The sequence below is a fragment of the Terrapene carolina genome, unplaced genomic scaffold (assembly GCF_002925995.2).
Source record: "Terrapene carolina triunguis isolate 2854851 unplaced genomic scaffold, T_m_triunguis-2.0 Scaffold132, whole genome shotgun sequence".
In the NCBI taxonomy this organism is placed as follows: domain Eukaryota; kingdom Metazoa; phylum Chordata; order Testudines; family Emydidae; genus Terrapene; species Terrapene triunguis.
The window spans coordinates 4,100,101-4,119,116 of NW_020664483.1; the positions used below are offsets into that span (position 1 = coordinate 4,100,101).

Below are 19,016 nucleotides of genomic sequence, written 5' to 3' on the forward strand. Positions count from 1 at the left end.
TATTGGAGGTTCTTAAGAACAGGTTAGACAAACACCTATCAGGGATGGTCTAAGCTTGCTTGGTCCTGCCTCAGCGCAGTGGGATGTACTTGATGACCTCTTGAGGTCCCTTCCAACCCTACATTTCTATGATTTTATAAGTAGGAGGAGTCATGGGAAAATAATGCGCAATATTCTCTCTCTGTGGAAAGGATGTCATACCAAACATCATGAAGACCCCACACCTGAGGTCAGACTTTCTTGTTTACTATGCTCTAAGTGAGAGTGCCAACTAAGGAGGAAGCAGAAGAGATCATTGTGTGAACAATGACTTCCAAAAAATGTATTGGCAGACAAGAAACTACATATGTACATCAACTTAGATTTTCAAAACAGGATTCCTACTTAAGAACTGATACACAGATATCCATCAAGAAGTTATACATTTTTAATTAAGAGTTCTCCAAGATAAACCAATTCTCCATTGGACCAACACTGGAGAAAAAAATGCCACGACATCTGAAATGGCTTTGGTGAAGAGAAGCATTGTAGTGGAGTTTTTATCAGGACCCTTTCAAGACAGGACTCCAGGAAGTGACCTTAAATACATTTTTTTGTCCTATTGGAATTTTTAATTAATAGGATTCCCAGGTATAGAAGTATGCTCCGTTGGATCAAGCATACATAACGATTCTCAAAGATTTTGTCTGAATAATTCAAAACCAGAATTTGCTGCATTCTCTGTAAAACTTCTCAGCAATCATTACTGGCTTTTCCTCGACAGTTCCCTCTCCATCGGAGTTGCAGCACCAGGACTAAAAATGACTCTAGCTGTCAGTTGCTCCACAGGGCTTCTTAGTAGCAGACACTTTAGATAAAATCCTGGCCACACTGACGTCAATGAGAGTTTCAGTGGGGCCAGGTTTTCATCCCTTATCTTTCCCAGGCTTCCCATAGCCATCAGCCGATTGTAGGCTATATCATCAGAGGAACATACCTTCCCAGCTCTGGTGGCTAGAGGTGGTCAAAACTTTTTCTGTTCTATGGGAAAATCCAACATTTTAAAATTTGGTTTTGTTCCAAATTAAAACAAATTTTCCCACAAAACAATATTTAAAAAAAATTCATTTTGAGCTGGTCGAATGTTTCGTTTTGATAAAAATCAAGACTTTTGTTCCATTCTGACTTAAAACATTTTTTAGAACAAAGTCTTTCAAAACAAAAAATAAAAACATTTTGTTCCAATAACAGCAAAACGGATCGAACATCATCATAACACTTCATTTCATTTTTTTCAAAAGAAAATTTAGTCAAAAAAGTGGCATTTACTGACAGAAAAACTTTCAGTTGGAAAATTTCCAGCCAGCTAATGACATTCTTCCTCAACCCTCTGACAGATGCTGTACCCCACAGACAGAATAAGCAAAGCACCATGCAGCACCAGCCCATTAAGCAGTCACTCTCTCCTTCATCTTACTGTCAATTCTTCCAAAAAGCCAAGGAATTTTCACTTTGACCTATGACTGACTCTCCTCAAAGAAGCTACAAGGGTTCCTCTCTCTCCCCGTCTTGCAGCTTTACCTCCCTGAATGCCAGGGGAGCAACAGAATGACCCCTCACTCCAGACTTCATACGTGCCCCACAGATTCTCTCTCTGCTAAGATTATTCCTATAATCTGTGCTCCCCCTCTCTCCTCCTGATACCCCTTTAACTCCTGCTACATCTCCAATAAATTCATTTTGATCCACAAATTATTTCCTGCTTCTTTCCTCCCTCTCTAAAACCTGGCTCTCTCCTCTGCCTCTGCTTGGGATGCTTCTTTCCTCTTTGGTGATCACTCCTCTTAATCATCCTCACTCAAAGGTGGTCCTCTCCTCCTGTCACATCCTGCTCCTTTCTCCTCCTCTAACTTCATTCCATTCAGTTCTCCTCCCTCCCTTCCTCTGAGTAGCAGCTCCCTTCCCCAGACTCCCTGAGCTCGCCTAACTTTAATGGTTGACTTTTTTTTTTTTATCTGCGCCATCCCTGCCCTTATCCCAGACAATTTAAATTCCCATAATACTCACTAGTCTGACTTCTCCTTTTCACTTCTTTTCATTTTGTTCATTTGATGGCTAGCTTTGGGCAAACTCACCATCTCAGCCCTTCTCCTGACCTAGTCTTTGCCAGACACTTAATCTTTCCAGTTTCTATCTTCAAACTCCCTCCCCGATCTCCGTTTCATCTCCTTGAATAACTCACCCTCCCCTCTCATTGCTTTCATGCTCTCCAGTAGATTTATCTAACTTCTCTGCAACTCTCAGCTCCTTCTTTCCATTCCTCATCTGTGTCAACTCCATGGTCTCTAATTTCAACTCTGCTTTCTCCTCCATAATGGATTCCTTCACACACACACTGCTCCAACCTCCATCTTTTGACTGTTTCCCCATAATTCAATTCGTTCTCTTTTTATTCTGTTTTGTCTTCTTCATTTCCAAACAACATGACGTCTAAACCCTGATCAACCCATGTATCTTCAACACCCAACCCTTCTGCCCCTTGGCTCTCCTGAAACCCTCTTCTCAACATCATCATTTTGCCTAGCATCTTGTCAATATTTTTAAAGAATATCTGCATTGTTTCTCCATGCATACCAATAAAACCCCCAGAGTATAAGTATAAAGGAAAAAACACAGACAACAATAGAGGCAAACTGAGGGACCACGCATTACTACAACCAACTTAGACATGAATCTTGACTAACAGCACTTTCTCTTCCCTCTCTCTTCCTTTACCCAAGCTCCACTTTAGGCTCAAGTATGAGCTGGGTTACCTGCCTGTGCTGGGATAAGGTGGTCTAAGATGCCAGCTACCTGAATTGCTGGTCTGTGTGTGGGATGGGGAAAGTATTGCTGATGCAGGGTCCTGTATAGGTAAGTGGGCAGGGGGAGGAGATGTTTGGAGCCTTGTCTCCGCTCCTAAACACATTGGCAGAAGTAAGCTACACCCATTATAGGGCTGATCCAGTTTACCCCCCTCCTGGAGCAAGGAATAAGCAGGGACCAAATTATAATTCTGAGGTATAATTTGGTCCCTGATCTCCTCCTGGCAAGCACAGGCATAGACCACCCTTCACTTAGGGTTTGTGGTATTTCCAAGATCTTCTAGTCCATAACAATCCACAGGAGAGAACCACTTGTAAGTTTGTCTGACAGAGCAGGGTACCTTACAAAAGATCTTGTCTCAGCTCATGTGGGGAAGATGTGCAGCTAAATTATTCAGGCAGACACACACATTATGAACTTCCTTAGCTGCACAGTTTACAAGAGAAATACTCCCACGCAGAATTTACTGAACAAGTACAAAATGCAATTTTCAAACGTTTAGAATTTGATCAAAACCTATCTTCACCAGAACACACAAAATGACTTCTCCTTATTGAGGGCTATTTTGGTGTCAAAATCTCAAACTTCCTTTCCCCAGATGTTTCCGTGCTAGAGCTGGTCAAAAATGTTTTAAAGTTTATTTATTTATTAATAACAGAACTGGTTTTGCTCAGTCTTTGCAATCAATTCACCATCTGGCAGGGAGCTATGCTATCTATCCTCAAACCCTAATCAGAACCTGTGAGCTACTGGGTCCGGCCGTTCTACCCTTGCTCAATGTATATGACCACCTTGGGAACAGTATACTTGATTTTGTTAGATATAACCACCTGAAACGTAGCAGTTAAAATCATTGGTGAGGTACAATGCTTACTAATACTGGCTTCTGCAAATAAGGCCCTGAGAAGCTGCAGATTAGGAAAGGACATCAGGAGTGTGTTTGAGTTTCTTGTCTGCTACTACTCTGTTGTTGCTGTATGAATGTGGCAAAAGACTGGCTCCCAATGTTTCAGTGAGTAACATCCAGTGCAAATTCTAGCTCTTTAACATGGCATTTTTAATACTATGGCCTATTTCCTTATGCCGCAAATCAATTTTTGCAACCTCAATGCTTAATTTGAATCCTTTTTAGTGTTGTTACAAGACAGGATCTAATATTCTGAAATGCTCCCCATCGCTTGGCACAAATACTGAATGTATTGCTCTTGAGTGAGAGGAAAGTACGGGCCTGATCCAAAGCATGAAGTCAGTAGAAAGACTCCCATTGGCTTTAGATTCAGTCCTACATGCTTGTTCTCCCTGGGCCAGGGAGTTCCCCAGACATCGTCCACACAGAAAGAGAGCATTTCTCACAAAGTTGTGTGATTTTTTGCAGCCACCAAGGTGCTATCTTGTCCTGTTGTAAAGCGGGCAGCTGTGTAAGGGAAGGGGCCATGGCTAGCTGAAGATCCAGAGAAAAACTAGGGCCAAAACCCGATCTCAGAACATCCACATTGTAGCCAATGATTTTAGTTTATTATCCATTTATTGTGTGATGTTATGATTAATCAATGTTCTATTATATATATTAATTGTATGCTAATTAGAGTTACTTTATAGGATTACAGAAGTATAAGATTGATCAGTATTTACAGGAACCAAGTATTAGACATGAGTAAGACAAGCTGAAATGCAAGAACCCGTAGGTTGAGGCCTGCAAGACTTTACCTTAAGCTATTTTAGGCCTTGGAGGCAAGAAATGATGACGTAAGCCAATGACCGAGAAATAACCTAGTGCCCTAAGTTTATGGGAAAAGAGGTACCAAGTGGTAATACTGCACAAAATTACCCAGAAGATTAATATTAGATCATAAAAATGCTGTAAAGGCACATGTGTCTGAGACATGTGTCTTAACCATGGGATACAGGTTGTGCATCAATGCTAATGAGAATAAAGGGAACTTACACAGCCTATAGAAAATTGGGGTCCCTTAAGTTTCCAGGGGACACAGACCAATAAGAGAAAAGAGGGTTGACACTTTTATGGACATGCGCAGAACGTGGGTATAGACAGAATCACATTATAAAAAGGGGATGCCCAGAACGGGAAAACTGAGCTCCCTATGGGAGACTCCTGCAGGAACCATTCCTCTACTGATGATCAAGCCATGGGAGACCTATCAGACACTAACTATTGTTAAGGATGTGAGTATAACTATATTTGTAGCTTGTGCATAGGTCTGTATAGAATTTCTATATGCTTGGGTAATCATAACTTTAATTGTAACTTTAATAAAACTAGTAAAATAGACTAGACTTTGTACTGGTGAATGTATGTGTGGTCACTATCCTTGGTCTTTATATGTTTCTAGAGACTCCAACTCAGAAGCAAGTAGCAGAGGTGACTTTCACTCGGTTAAGCTGGACACTGTAGCCACCAGAGCCAAACCCACGGTGGTGTAATACCACATTACAAAATTCACTTTAAATAAAATAAAAGGCTATATCATGTAGCAGCTGCCCTTTTGGTTCTTCCAACATCCCAAGCACAGTTGCTAGGCTGGCATTGGCTCCCCTGCAGGCAGAGGAGCTCTGTGATGGAGAGTAACATTAGGTCATGGTACACCCACCTCTTTACAAGGAGAACATACTGACTACAAAGGCTGCTCTCCAACTCCTCTCCCTCCAGCAGGCCATGCCTTCTGTTTCGCATACTACTGAAATCACACATCTGGTTGGTGTATAGATGCTGTTCACAGTTATGTTGCTGTGGGAACATACCACGCAGTTACATTACCATTCCTTGTGCACCTCCCAAATCCCATTTCAACATAAATTGCACCCATAGTATTCCTCTTTGCACTGCAGAAACATAGGGTGCAGGGGGTAATTATGCCCCAAAAGTGATCTCTAAAAGGCATTGCAAGAAGCATCCAAAATAAAATAATAAATAAGCAAATACCTTCAAACAGATGTCTTAATTTGTCATACAAAGTCTACACATTAATGTTAAAAAATGTGTAAGCAAGAATCAAATCCTATGTTACACCAGAGGGCAGAGTTACTAGCATAACCAGCCAGCTATCTCACATTTCAACTGGCAAATTCCACTGTACTTCAAAAAACAACAAACAAACCAACAAACCCCAATGGGCAGCGGACAGCCTGTTTTGAACATCCCAATAGTCACATCTCAATGATGGGTAGAAAAATCTCTTTTCCAAAGCACGCTTCTTTAATAGGGTGACCAGATAGCAACTGTGAAAAAACGGGACGGGGGTGGGAGGTAATAGGCGCCTATATAAGAAAAAGTCCCCAAAAACGGGACTGTCCCTATAAAAATGGGACATCTGGTCACCCTATTCTTTAAACAATGAAAAATAATCATGAACAGAACTGAAAAGCAGTGATTTCCAGTACCACTTAAACAAAGAAATGGAAAATATAAATGGATTGTGATGCAGTTTGAATGGTCCTTCTTTATTCTCAACGGCATTGTCCAGATGACGACAAACTCCAAGGCACTCAGAGACAAAGCTCCATAATGAGCTGTTCGTGCTATTATTATGCTTTGTCGCCCAGCTTTTTTTTTTTTTCAGAATTAAAATATCAACATTTCTTCTCATTGATTACTTTGGACATTGCAACAGGTCCTTTGTGATGTATAATATTCTTTGCCCTAAATATAGTTAAAAAAATAAAATAAAAAGCAACACCTACAAATATATACAAATACAAAGCATGCCAGAATGCTTGGCTCCAGCCTGGTATTTGCACAATATGTTTAAAATGGCAAATGCTTAAAATAGAAATATTCTTGTTTTTGACTTGAAAATAGACTTAAAACAAGCCATTTCATTTATAAAATAATAATATGGCTGTAATAGTTCAGAATTATTTTTGGCAGAATAAAGTCAAATGATTGCTAGGAAAGATGATCTTGACTCATAGCCTTCCCTATAGGTTATGCTAGTATCAGTCACTGACAGTATCCATTGTGACACTGATTTAACAACTAGGCAAGATATGACCTATCCTATTTATCTCTGTCACAACTTGATCTCTATTCACTAGAAATGATGGAAGGCAACAATGTCTGAATGATGCAGGCTCAGTGACATTGAACACATGGTAGACTACAACATTGTTTTGCATTTGCCTTGGTATGAAAAAAAAAGCAGTCAAAAGGAAGCATACATATATCAACTCATGTGGCAAAGACAGATAGAATAAAACAATAAAGATCACTAAACCCTTCATTACATGTTAGCTCTGTGATCAGCAAGTAAGCACTAACTATTTAATTAGTCAACTAATTAGTGACAGGCAACATGGAAAGCTTCAGATGTTCTCAGACAAATGTAAAGATAAAAAGCCTAATTAAACAGCAAGCATTATGCTCGCTATTGCCAAACAGGACAGATGTGCAGGATATTGTGTAATAGCGTGCTGCCAGATAACAGGAGTTGTAGTTGGTCTGTTGCAAATAGTGCTTTAAAAAAAGAAAAAAAACCCTAGTATTTCTAAGCTATTCTTAGATACCTTCAGAGGGAAGCAGATTTCTTGACAGGAAATCGGGGATTTAGCAAACTAGTGAGACCATCTAATTTTAAGACCAGATTCAATGTTTTACTGAAATAAACTTTAAGACTATGATCCTTTAAGTGCCAAAATATATTCTATTCTGTGTCTTCGTATTACATTTTGTGATCTCAGCAACCTCTTATTTGTTATGTGTATAGTACATTTACATATATAGAGTTCAGAGAATAAGTCATTGTTTACACCAGATGTTGGATTAACAAGGTTTTAAAATCATGGATTAAAAGGGACTTTTTCCATAATGAGGACACAATAACACTTCCCCCACCTATATGCAAAGAGATGGATAAAAAGCTAATTGGTTCATTGTACTGGAACCAATGACAAGATACTGCCGTGAGGAAACTTTCTGGGATCTTGTAGCCAAACTCTAATCAACTGTTGTCAGAGTGTCTAGTTAGCATGCTGTTCAGTGAATCATATGCTGGAATAAACTAAAAATGACATAACATGAATTATCTTCTTCCCTGGCCTAACTTTGCTATTGTAACTGCCATTCTTAAACACCGTCTGACACTAAATGTTTGTGAAAACTAGAATAAATGAAAAACAACAAATCAAGTACTCTGAGGGATGGGGAACTAGGATATTTTTTTCAGAGTATGTCAATATTTAAGAAATAATGCTATAAACTATGTTCAAGTGGAAATGTTGTTGAGGCAACAGTCATTAAAATGAGATGTCTTTTTCATGCTATACCCAGTTTCCAGTTGCTCATAATTTTCTCAAATCAAATATTTAACTCAGGTTGGTATTTCTCATGCTTGATCTCAGCTTCAAGATCTATTTATTAAAACTGTGAACTATGTACTTTTAAAAACAGAATTCACACTTGAAAAATACTTACAGGTGCTGTTTTTTGCAGCTGAATAATTCAAATATGGCTTTGTTTTATAACTTTAAATTTAGCATGTATATGCCAGTATATCTCAGTAAGGAATGCATAATTTACCAAGTTTGAAATGAGGAAGTTAAGAGCAATTTAAAATTTTATAATGCACATGACCAGTACATTAAGTTCACTGCAGTAATTTTTTTTAATAATTATAGTAGATATTTCAATATCCAGTGACATAAGTGGAAGCAGGTATATTTATTCCAATATGACTATAGGTCCATAACAGGAAACATTTCAAGGATCACACACTAAAATAAATTCAGGTAGAACCAGATCTTGCATTACGTATATCCCAAACTTCCAAAAAATGCACAGTTTCCAACTGTCCAGGTTTAGTCACAAGTTCCATGGTATTTGGTATTTTTCTTAAAACCTCAGCTCCCGGAATTGTGTAATCAGAATCTCAGCTTTCATTTAAAAACAAAACAAAAAAGAACATTTCTAGAACTCATGGTTGTAGACAAAAGCTTAAAACATGAGCTCTAAAAGCTCAAAAACCAGAAGGCAAATAAAAATAACCCAATACTTATTAGTTTAAAAATCTAATTACTTTGAAGCCAATCGCATGGTTTTTGGGGGTCCTGACAATTTTTTTTTTTATAACTTGATGTTCACAACACTGAGAATGTAAGATTATATATTTTGACTTGATGTCTGATCAAACTCTTTTTCTTGTTATTGCTTCTTGTTCTAAGACTAAGTAATTCAATGCAAAAAAAAGTCCATCTTTTAAAAATCTGTCCCTGGTACTTCTTTAGTTTGATTCAATCCAAAATCGTCTTTTCTTCTGACATTCTACAACAAACGGTAGGCAAAAGCACCAATGAGATAGTTTGGAGCGGGGAGAACAATAGGGACTGACATGTTGCTGGGTTGAACTGCTTCTTCACAAAAACAGCATTGTTAGGCTGCTGCCTCTGCTTTAGGGCTGGTGTACATGCAAACATGGTGCTGGTTTAACAAAAGGTGTGATGTTGCACTACCTTGTCTTAATCCTAGATAGTGCCCTAACTCCTGTCTTTGTGTAAGGAGAAGCATATAATCGCACTGGCCAGGAGGAGCCCTGGGTATGAATTGCGGGAGTCACAATTCCTTCCCTGCTTGTCTTTGCTCCTGCAGGGAAGTTAATTACTGTAGCAATTTATGGTGCTACTCACTCCCCTCTCACCCCCCCACTAGTTCAGCTCTGCTGGCTGATGAATTTATGGGGCAGAACCAAGGCTCTGGTTGCTTCCTCTCTTTTGCCCCTTCGCACACATTTGATTAGGGATGGGGTGTAGTGGCTGTGTGAAGCCTGCTTTCACGCTTGCATGTGGACTCACAATCAGGGAAGGCTATGCAGCTGATGAAGGTGGGGCTTATACACCCTCACTCTCCTGTGTAACTGCCTAGGAGTGATTGACAGTTGTGCCCTTTTTGGTCAATTCTTGAAGAAAAAAGTTCTCACTCGTTTGTAGACTAAACTAAAATTATTGTTGAGCTAAAACTAACATATAAAGCAGAAGACTGAACTCAGGAAAAGGAGCAGGAGTCATTTATTTGGATAACGGCACATGGAAAATAAGAACCGCTGCACTCACATTCACTGGGGTAAAACATTAGGGCTATAAACCCTCATATTTCAGGGCATGAACCACTTGCTGAAGGAAGGGATGTGAGAAAGAAGCTTTCCTGGAGGGTATAATAGTCCACTATGACTATAGGATTCCCTGAAGCAGCTGGTACTGCCCCCTGTCAGACAGGACACAGATTTAGATGGACCACTGGTCTGATTCAGTATGGCAATTCCAGGAGTTTGTAGGGTGTTCCTACAAACTCCCGATACTCACTCCATGAGTGAAAATGAGGGATTTAAAAAGCATTTTCTAATAAAATAATATCATACAAAATATACTTCAGCATTTTGGAGGATGGGCTACAGAGCACATTTTTACATTCGGATGATAAGAACTGATGCTAGAATCTGCCCTGTTCAAACAGTGAAAGCACTGAATGTCCTAGAAAAATAACTGGAGTACTCTGCCTCAAATGGATTTTCCACAAACTACAGTGTGACTGCCACATTTAATATTACAATACAATAGCACCAAGAGGCAGTTTTCTACATCTTTCAAACAAGTAGATATAATTCAGTATTTAATGAAAAATATATTTCCTCAGTCTCAATCAAGTTGAAATCACTTCTAAAATCTAGTTGTAATGACTGTTATGCAGGTAAGTGAATTATATTTGTGTGTTTCTATGGTGACTACTAATGTAAAATAATTAAGTAGGAAGAAAAATGAGGAGAAAACTACTTCCTCTTTTAAGGATTAGGGGGTTTATAAATTGATTCAATCTAGTTATTTTTAGTACATGTAACCTTTGCAAACAATGGTAGAAAATTGTGAATATATTAAATTAAATTATATTAAAAGGTCTCTGCATTGACCAGGAGACTTTCTTTATCAACTGCTGATATGAAAATTAAAACTTAGCTTTGTTAAGCTTATACTACATTAATATAAAAATATGTAAAATGTGATGCTGAGTACTAGCTCCTTTGATTCTTTGAGTTCTTAATGGTTCTTATGTGGCAGTACTCAAGTTTCATGAATCTGAAAGTTCCAATTATATTGTCTTCAAGACCAGTACTCCTAAATATCACACAAACAGATCTTGTGAGAACTCTTAATTAGAACACAGCTGGAATAAGGCTTACTGCTGAGAAGTCTTGTCTGTGGAACTCTCTCGGAGCTGTAAAGGTAAATTGTCAAGGATTCAATTAATTTTTGTATGAAAAATGCTGTACAAATGGGAAGGATTCTCTAGTGGTTAAGGTGCTGGACTGGAACTCAGAAGATGTGGGTTCAACTCCCAGCTTTGTTACAGACTTCTTGTGTGACCTTGGGCAAGTCACTTGATCTCATTGTACCTCAATTCTTCATTTGTAAAATGGGGATAGTACTACTTCTTTTCTCCCACCCTTTGTCTGTCTTGTCTATTTAGACTGTAAGCTTGTCAGGGACCATCTCTTCCTTTTGTGTGCACTGCCTAGCATAATGGGGCACTGGAAGCAGCTAGGCTCTCTAGATGGTACTATAATATAAATTAGTAACAACACTGCAAGAGTCATATGCATAACACAGTTACACAGTTTAGTAAGTAACAGCACATGGTGAGAAACAGAAAAAAGGGTAACAGCTAAAAAATACATTGGGATAGAGAGTCTAAGGTACGGTAGGCAGAAGCACCAGAGGAGAAGGGTCTTACACCAACAGGGGATACACTGGCTTGAATGTTAGAAAGAAAGGCATTGGCAGCCCAGAGGAGGGAGTGGGAAAGGGAGCTATTCTGTCAATTGCTTATAACAATGCAATACCATTCATAAAGGGCTTTTACTTCCCCCCCTCTAATGCTATCCAGATATTTCTAATTGTGATATCAACAACAGTGGTAGTAAAAATACAAAACCCTGAACTCAGCTCTTAGCAGGCAGAGTCTCATTAAAATGGCAATATTTTTTTCCATTATTTTGTTTCTGTAATGAATACTTTGCTGTGAGGATTCTATTCAGAATCTGGCATCTAAAACTTTATATTGGTTTTAAAAAAGCTTTTCAACACACATTTAAGCATTTTTAATCTGCCTGAAAATGCACTCATATGGAAAAGATATTCATATCGCCAAGATATGAAAATTATACAAACATTTTCTTTAAGAAGAGTGCGCCAAGAACAATGACAATAAGGAGGGTAGACATAAAATTAGACCTCTTTTACTTTAATAGATTGTATGTGCTGTAGGAGAACGGGATTCTTGTTTTGTTTTTATTCATGGGATAAACTTTTTTATTTCTCCATCCATTGAATAAACATAATTTATTATGAATCTTTGATCTTCTCACCTGAATTCTGCTCAACCACGTCATCATTACACTAGGACTGCTACTAATCCTGTCAAGCAACTTTCACACAGCCAAATTTTTGTTTAGGAAAATATCCTATCACAAAAAATGTCTCTTTGTCCCCATCTGTGGCAGCTAAGAACAGATGAGTGCAAGGACCAAAAATGACCTTGGTTTCTGGTCCAAACCTTGCAATATTTGGTCCTGGAGCAGTGATGGTTTTAAGTTCTGAGCCATAAGGATTTCATGAGCCATAAGGATTAGAAATGAGTGTGGAGAACTATAAATTAACCAGACCGGAAGCAGCATTTGTATTTAGCCTTGGCAGGTCACAAGGTAATGGACATTAAAATCTCAACAGTCTAAGTCGAGGTTAGAAAGTATTAGCTATTAAAAATATTAGTACTCGTTCTCTGACTCTGCCTGCACAGTTGATTTGCTTTGGTTTGGACAACTTATAATAACCATGACAATTTGGTTTGCAGCTTTCTTATCTACAGTGATTGCCTATGCCCCTAGTGGGACTTCTGGGAGGCAGGGATTACTGGAGTGCAGCACACTCCAGTCAGGCCCTCTCCCTACCCCCATACCAGGGGCTGCAAGGAAAATGGTGTAGGACAGAGGTGGATAAACTATGGCCCGCGGGCCACATCTGGCCTGCGGGACCGTCTGCCCGCCCCCCGAGCTCCTGGCCCAGGAGGCTGTTGGATAGAGGGCAGGGGAGTTTGGGGTGGTGGTCAGGGGGCGGGGGTGTGGATAGGGGTTGGGGCGGTCAGGGGTGGAACAGGGAGTTGAATGGGGACAGGGGTCCTGGGGGGACAGTCAGGAAGGGGGGGGGTTGGATGGGGCAGCTGGGGGCAGTCAAGGGCAGGGGTTCCGGGGGCAGTCTGGGGACAGGGAGAAGGGTGTGTGTGGATGGGGCAGGGGTCCCGGGGGGAGGCGGGGACAGGGCCATGACCCCCTCCCCTAACTGGCCCTCCATACAATTTGCGAAACCCGATGCGGCCCTCAGGCCAAAAAGTTTGCCCGTCCCTGGTGTAGGAGCTAGATATGGCATCTCTGTGCTTCCTGAAGACTCCCAAATGCCAGGATAATCCTCAGCAAAGAAAGATCTGAGGGCTTCTACAGAAGCTGAGTGGGGCTCTGGTTTGAGCCCATTATGTATGTTCCAACTTAGCTCTGAAAATAATACCATAATGAAATGAAATGAAAGAAGTGTACATCTCTCTCTCTGGTACTATACAGATAGTATTGTGAAGGAATGGCGCTAAATGTTTTGCCAGCCAGGGTGGAAAACATTCTTAGCATCACTCTTCTGGAGCAGCTGATAAAAAAACAACAACCAAAATACAATTCCTCCCCCTTCCCCCCCGCAAAAAAAACCCCTCAAAAACCACAGGGCCAGCCAATCAGTGAAGCAAACACAAGCAAACAAAAAATGGCCAAGCGGCACAGCGGTATGACCCCCCCGCCACTATAACCAGCCCTGGTATTGTGCAGACCTAACTCCAAAGGTCAACAGTACACTGGTTTATATAGAAATGGCTAGAATTTTAAGCCACATCTATCTTGACTTTGCAACCAAGTCTAACAACATATGTTCAAAGAGGACTTAGACTCGGTTTAAGCTAAACAGTGTTCTAATATGATTGGCTGGCCAATGCTGACAGAGTCAAAACATGTTCTAGAATAGGCTCTAGGCTTTTAATTTACCTAATCAAGCTGCTAACTTCAAATGCATGTGGAATGTACAAGACACACACCCTACAACATTACTGCCGAGATTCTGCAGGTAGAATACAATGTACTCTCATTGTTCAGTCCTCCTGTGAGACCTTCAATGGCTGATATACCGGATGTCCTTTCACTCTAAAATTTGTATTTTTAGTTCTCTCTATTGCTAGTGAGGACCTGATTTTCAGAGATGGCCTTCGTTTTTGTGGGCACAATTTTGCACCTGCAAACAATTACATTAGTACTTCTGAATTGCTGAATCAATTAATAGGGAGAAATCTACCTCTTTACCTCCACATATCAGACAGTCGTAGATCTGACTACTAATTTTGCATCCATAATTCAAATGCAAAAATCAAAATGCAGGTGCAATTATTTGTGGAGGCAAAACTGCACCAAAAGAAATAGAAGCTGAGTTGAAGTCTCAGTGCCGAATCAAGACCTCTAAAATTAAAAAAGTAGCTTAGTCCCCTCACTGTAGGAAAGCCAGCAAAATTTAAAAACTTACCAAAAAATCAGTGTTTCTAGAAAGGAGATTCCAACATTTGATGCACCAACCACCACAATTCTAGCATTGACAGACACTTTGGGCTCTAGCATCAGCTTTCGATTTATGTGGTTCAAAGCATAGCTTAACTGTAAAAGAAACCAAAAACAAGACATATACATACATACAAACCCATGAGAAACCAGCTAAGAATCATTAGAACGTTAGTAATGTATTATCTTCCATTTTTCTAAAACTATTGTTATGGCTTATCAACATGACCAACATTATGAATTGCCCCAGGCATACCACAAATCAACCTAGTGGCTAAACACTGCTGAGTAAGTATGCACATGTTTAACATGCTACAGAAAAGTTCTAGAACTTAATGTTCCAACTTCTCTTGGAGAAGAGGTTATGGAGTATTTGCTGGAGGTTAGAGACTGAACTTTGAGAGTTTTCTATAATTTATTAACATTCACCTAGCACCTAGGAGCATATGTTCATATAATCTTTTGATTATTTTTATGCTTTCTGGAGCAGTTGTTTTAGATGTTACCTTTTTTTAATTCATGGGAATATCTTTACCTGAAACATAAATTTAATATAGTTTTAATGTTTTGGATTTTTCTGTGTTCAAGCAGCACACTGAGAAATGGCTTCTAAAATCATTTTTCCAAATAAAGAAAATTTAGACTGAGGGCCAGATCCTCAGCTGGCAGAAATCAGCTCATCTTCATTGATTTCAATGGAGCTATGCCAATTTACACCAACTGAAGATCTGGTCAGTAGACTTTAAATAATTAATTCATAGTTTCTCATGTTCCCTTCTTCCTAAAGCATACACCGGTTGAGACAGTAAAACTTGGTATAGTCATCGTTACTGGTGTCCTTTGGTTTCTCTAACCAACAGAGGGCGCCAGAAAATATCTGAGCGAGGGGTCAAGAGATAATGCATTTGACAGAAAATCTCTGCAATGTGCTATATAGAGTTTTCAGTTTTCTCATGGAAAGCAGAGAGGCTGTTTCCATTTTGAAGCATTACACACTTTGCATTTTAGTTATTGCTTTGGGTTGCACAAACTTCACATGTCACAGAATGCATAATTGTAAATTCACATGTGCATTGAAGGGAGAAATAGGAATCAGAACTACTTTTATTATTCATCAGACACTCTTCTCTTGCTCTACATTTCTGCAGACACACTTATTCAGGATGCAATCTAAAACTTCTAACAGGTTTCCCTCTATTACCTCTAGGAGACAAGCGGGGAAAAACAACATTTATTCTTCCAAATAAATTATTCTTACAAAGATTTCTATGGATTTAGATTAGAGAATTTTTCTTTTTATATAAATTAGTTGACACAATAGCTTGATGTGTTAAAAATCAAGCCTCAACAAACAAGGTGACTTTAAAGAGGCTGGCCATGCCAGGAACTACAAACATGGAGAAATCTTTTGTACCAGACAAGGGTATTTTATAATCTTTGAAATCCAGAGATAAATGTATGTTAAATTCATGTTTTTGCCCTTCCACTTTTTTTTTTTTACTGCCAGATAAATGTTCCTCCAACTGTATTTTTTTATGGTACAATGATGACATCCAGTGGCCAGTTAGTTTAATCTTAATTATGGGATTTCCCTAAGAATATTCCAGAAGATATTCTAGGAAGTTTGCTTGAATCCTAATCAGAATAGTAATCACCACAGATGTCAAACGTATCAAATCTAGCAAATCTTCATACGATTCAAACTGTTTAGCTGCTATCCATGTTTAGAGAAATGGTCTGATTTATAAGGACTTGACTATGAAGAAGACTGCCACACTGTCAGAACTTTTGATTTACTGAGTATTTCACAAATTTCTGCTTACCATTTTAAACAATTTAACTCAAAAATAGTAATATTTCACCTACTTAGACATTTATTTTAGCAAGATTTGTTATAATAAACTCCATGTTTAAGGAAAATGATTTTATGAAAATGAAAATATATAATGTTTCAACGTTTCAGAAGTTTGACTGCATTTATAATGTGACAAAAAGTGAAAATCTTTTGAAAGGAAATTCGAGAAATCAGAAAACAAAGTTCAAATTATTAATGCAATGTCTTTACAGCAGAGTTTTGTTTAAAAAAAATAAAATGTGCATATTTATACCTTTATGCAATATGATAAATGTAATATTTCGCGGTCCAACCCAGCAAGTGCTCCACATGGAACTCCCACCGGACTTCAGTGGTTCTACACATGGGCGACTGCAGTCAGGGCCTTGGACTTTAAATTGCAACTGCTAGGATTCCTGACCAGGAACCCCTTGACTCTTTAAATATACTTTAAGCGACTCTGTGAACTTGAAATCTGGTCAGTTTCAAAAAAATGAATTAAAGGTAGCTTCAGGTATTACATCTATGAGTCACTCTGACAATTTTTGTGGTTGTACAATCACATTTTTAAAAACAGTTTCCTCTCACTTTTTGCTCTGTGAAAGACCCAGACGAACAAGGGAAACTCACTAAGGTTCTACTACCAGATAGGGGCAGATCCTCAGCGGTGGTAACTGTCACAACTCCACTGAAATCAATGGACCTATGACAATTATGAGCTATGACAATCTGATGATCTGCCCCATAAGTAGCCCCATTTATTCTGATGGGAATGCTCACATATTTAAAGTTAAGCGCACATTAAGGTATTTGTAGAGATTGAGGCCTAATTAATAATAGAGGCGCGAATCAGCTGAACGATCTATTCAGAACATGTCAGATGCACAAAGTAAACAAATTGAAAAAATAGAGAAAAACATTCTTCTAATCTCATTCAGCTGTTACTTTAGGTGTTATTTTTACTAATAGTGGGGGTGGGGGGGAGTTTCAGGCAGAACTATGAATTTTAAGTTGGTGGTGCTCCTTTCGTTATTTGAACCAACAGCTGCATTATATAGCAGTGTGGCCTAGTGGACAGAGCACCGGACTGGGATTCAGGACACCTGCGCTCTATTTCCAACTCTACCACTGGTCTACGGATGACCTTGGGCAGGCCACAGCGCCACTCTGTGCCTCAGTTTCCCCTGCTGTAAAATGGGGATAATGATTCTGACCCCCTTTGTGAAGTACTTGAGAGCTACTGATGAGAAGGGTTATATAAGAGCTAGGTATTATTGCAACAAAAAGTTTAAAGCAATAAACATATAAATGGTGATTAAAACTGCTTTTCAGTTTTCATCATCTACATTTTTCACCCAAAATACTGTTTGGATGTTCTAATACACATGCTTCTATTCTCACATTTAAAGCACTTTGTCCCATATCTTCAAAGGCATTTAGGCACCTACTCCCATGGGACTTAGGCACCTAAATAGTTTTGATGATCTAGATCTTTCTGACTTGCAGACAATGTTAGAGAGCAGGGGTGAAATCCTGGCTCCAATGAAGTCAGTAGTTTTGTCATTTACTTCAACGAGGCCAATATTTCACCCCAGTTTGGGAGGGCCTGGATGTTACACACCATTGTACTTTCTGTTACATTGAAATTAAAAAGGTCAGGCCTGAGAATGGTCTATGCAGGACTGTACCATTTTAGAATAATTCTATGGTCCGCAGAACTCTGGGAATAAGCTAGGCATGCTTGTGTGTGCAGTGAGTTATCTGTGCTTTGCAAGCATGGACAGTGGAAGGCTTTCTCCAGTGTGAGTCACTGATCACTGATTGAGCAGCAGTTTTCTAAAAAGCATTGCCTTCTGGGGGAAATGATTAGAAACGTATTTACTGAAATGTGGCTTTTAAACAAAACTAATAAGGTGGTAAAAAGCACATGAGGACATCAGAAACTTCTGCAAATGTATCCAATCAACCAACACAACGAGATAGGAATGTCAGCAGCTAATGAGATCAAAACCCAACATGCCTTACAGCAAGGCCTAAATTCAAATGTTCTCTTCCACAACAGTGCTGTTATTTTCAAAAAATGTAGCCCAACAACGAAATATAAAGCAGTAATGCAATTTGCTGGGGAAGAGTTGTACCTAATTTGTGAAATGGCTCCTGTATCAATGATACAAAGGCAGCATATGAGCACAATATTACCGTTTTTGTTCACCACACAATAGACCCAACACCAACATCTGTCGTGCTTCAGAAACACCTTTCTAACGCTAAGCTAACGGCCCCAGGGAGTTCGGAATTAGGTGAATTGGTCCCAGAATACCACCCTGTTTTAACAAAATGTCAGGACAAATGACTACATATGTTCGTGTACTAGGGTCTAGAAATCCCATACTGAGCATAGATAGAGGGAGGAGGAGAGCCTCTCCTGTTTACAAGCAAGCAGCTTGATCACACCCCCGCGCGGCTGTCAGAGCTGCCAATCATGGAGACAGGCACCCACAGCTGCAGCCAATAGAGAAAACAAAGCCTGCTATAAAGGGGAGAGTCCAGTGAAGGAGGAGGAGACAGAAAGACCTGGGACAGCAAAGGGTGACAGCCCTGTATCAGGCTGCTTCCAATAAAACAGACAGGAGCCTGAAGCACACTGCCAGCCCTAAAACTGAAGGGCTGCTAGATGTAATTGGAGGTCAGGGTCCACA

General features: G+C 39.4%; 1 protein-coding gene across 1 annotated transcript in view; it reads right to left on the reverse strand.

Moving 5' to 3' along the window:
* Positions 1-19,016, reverse strand: part of CFAP61 (cilia and flagella associated protein 61) — a 180,859-nt gene that overhangs the window by 84,483 nt on the left and 77,360 nt on the right. Inside the window, exon 17 of the mRNA XM_024206984.2 lies at positions 14,452-14,579. Within this exon, the coding sequence (XP_024062752.2) occupies positions 14,452-14,579 (128 nt within the window). The remainder of the gene's footprint in view (positions 1-14,451; positions 14,580-19,016) is intronic.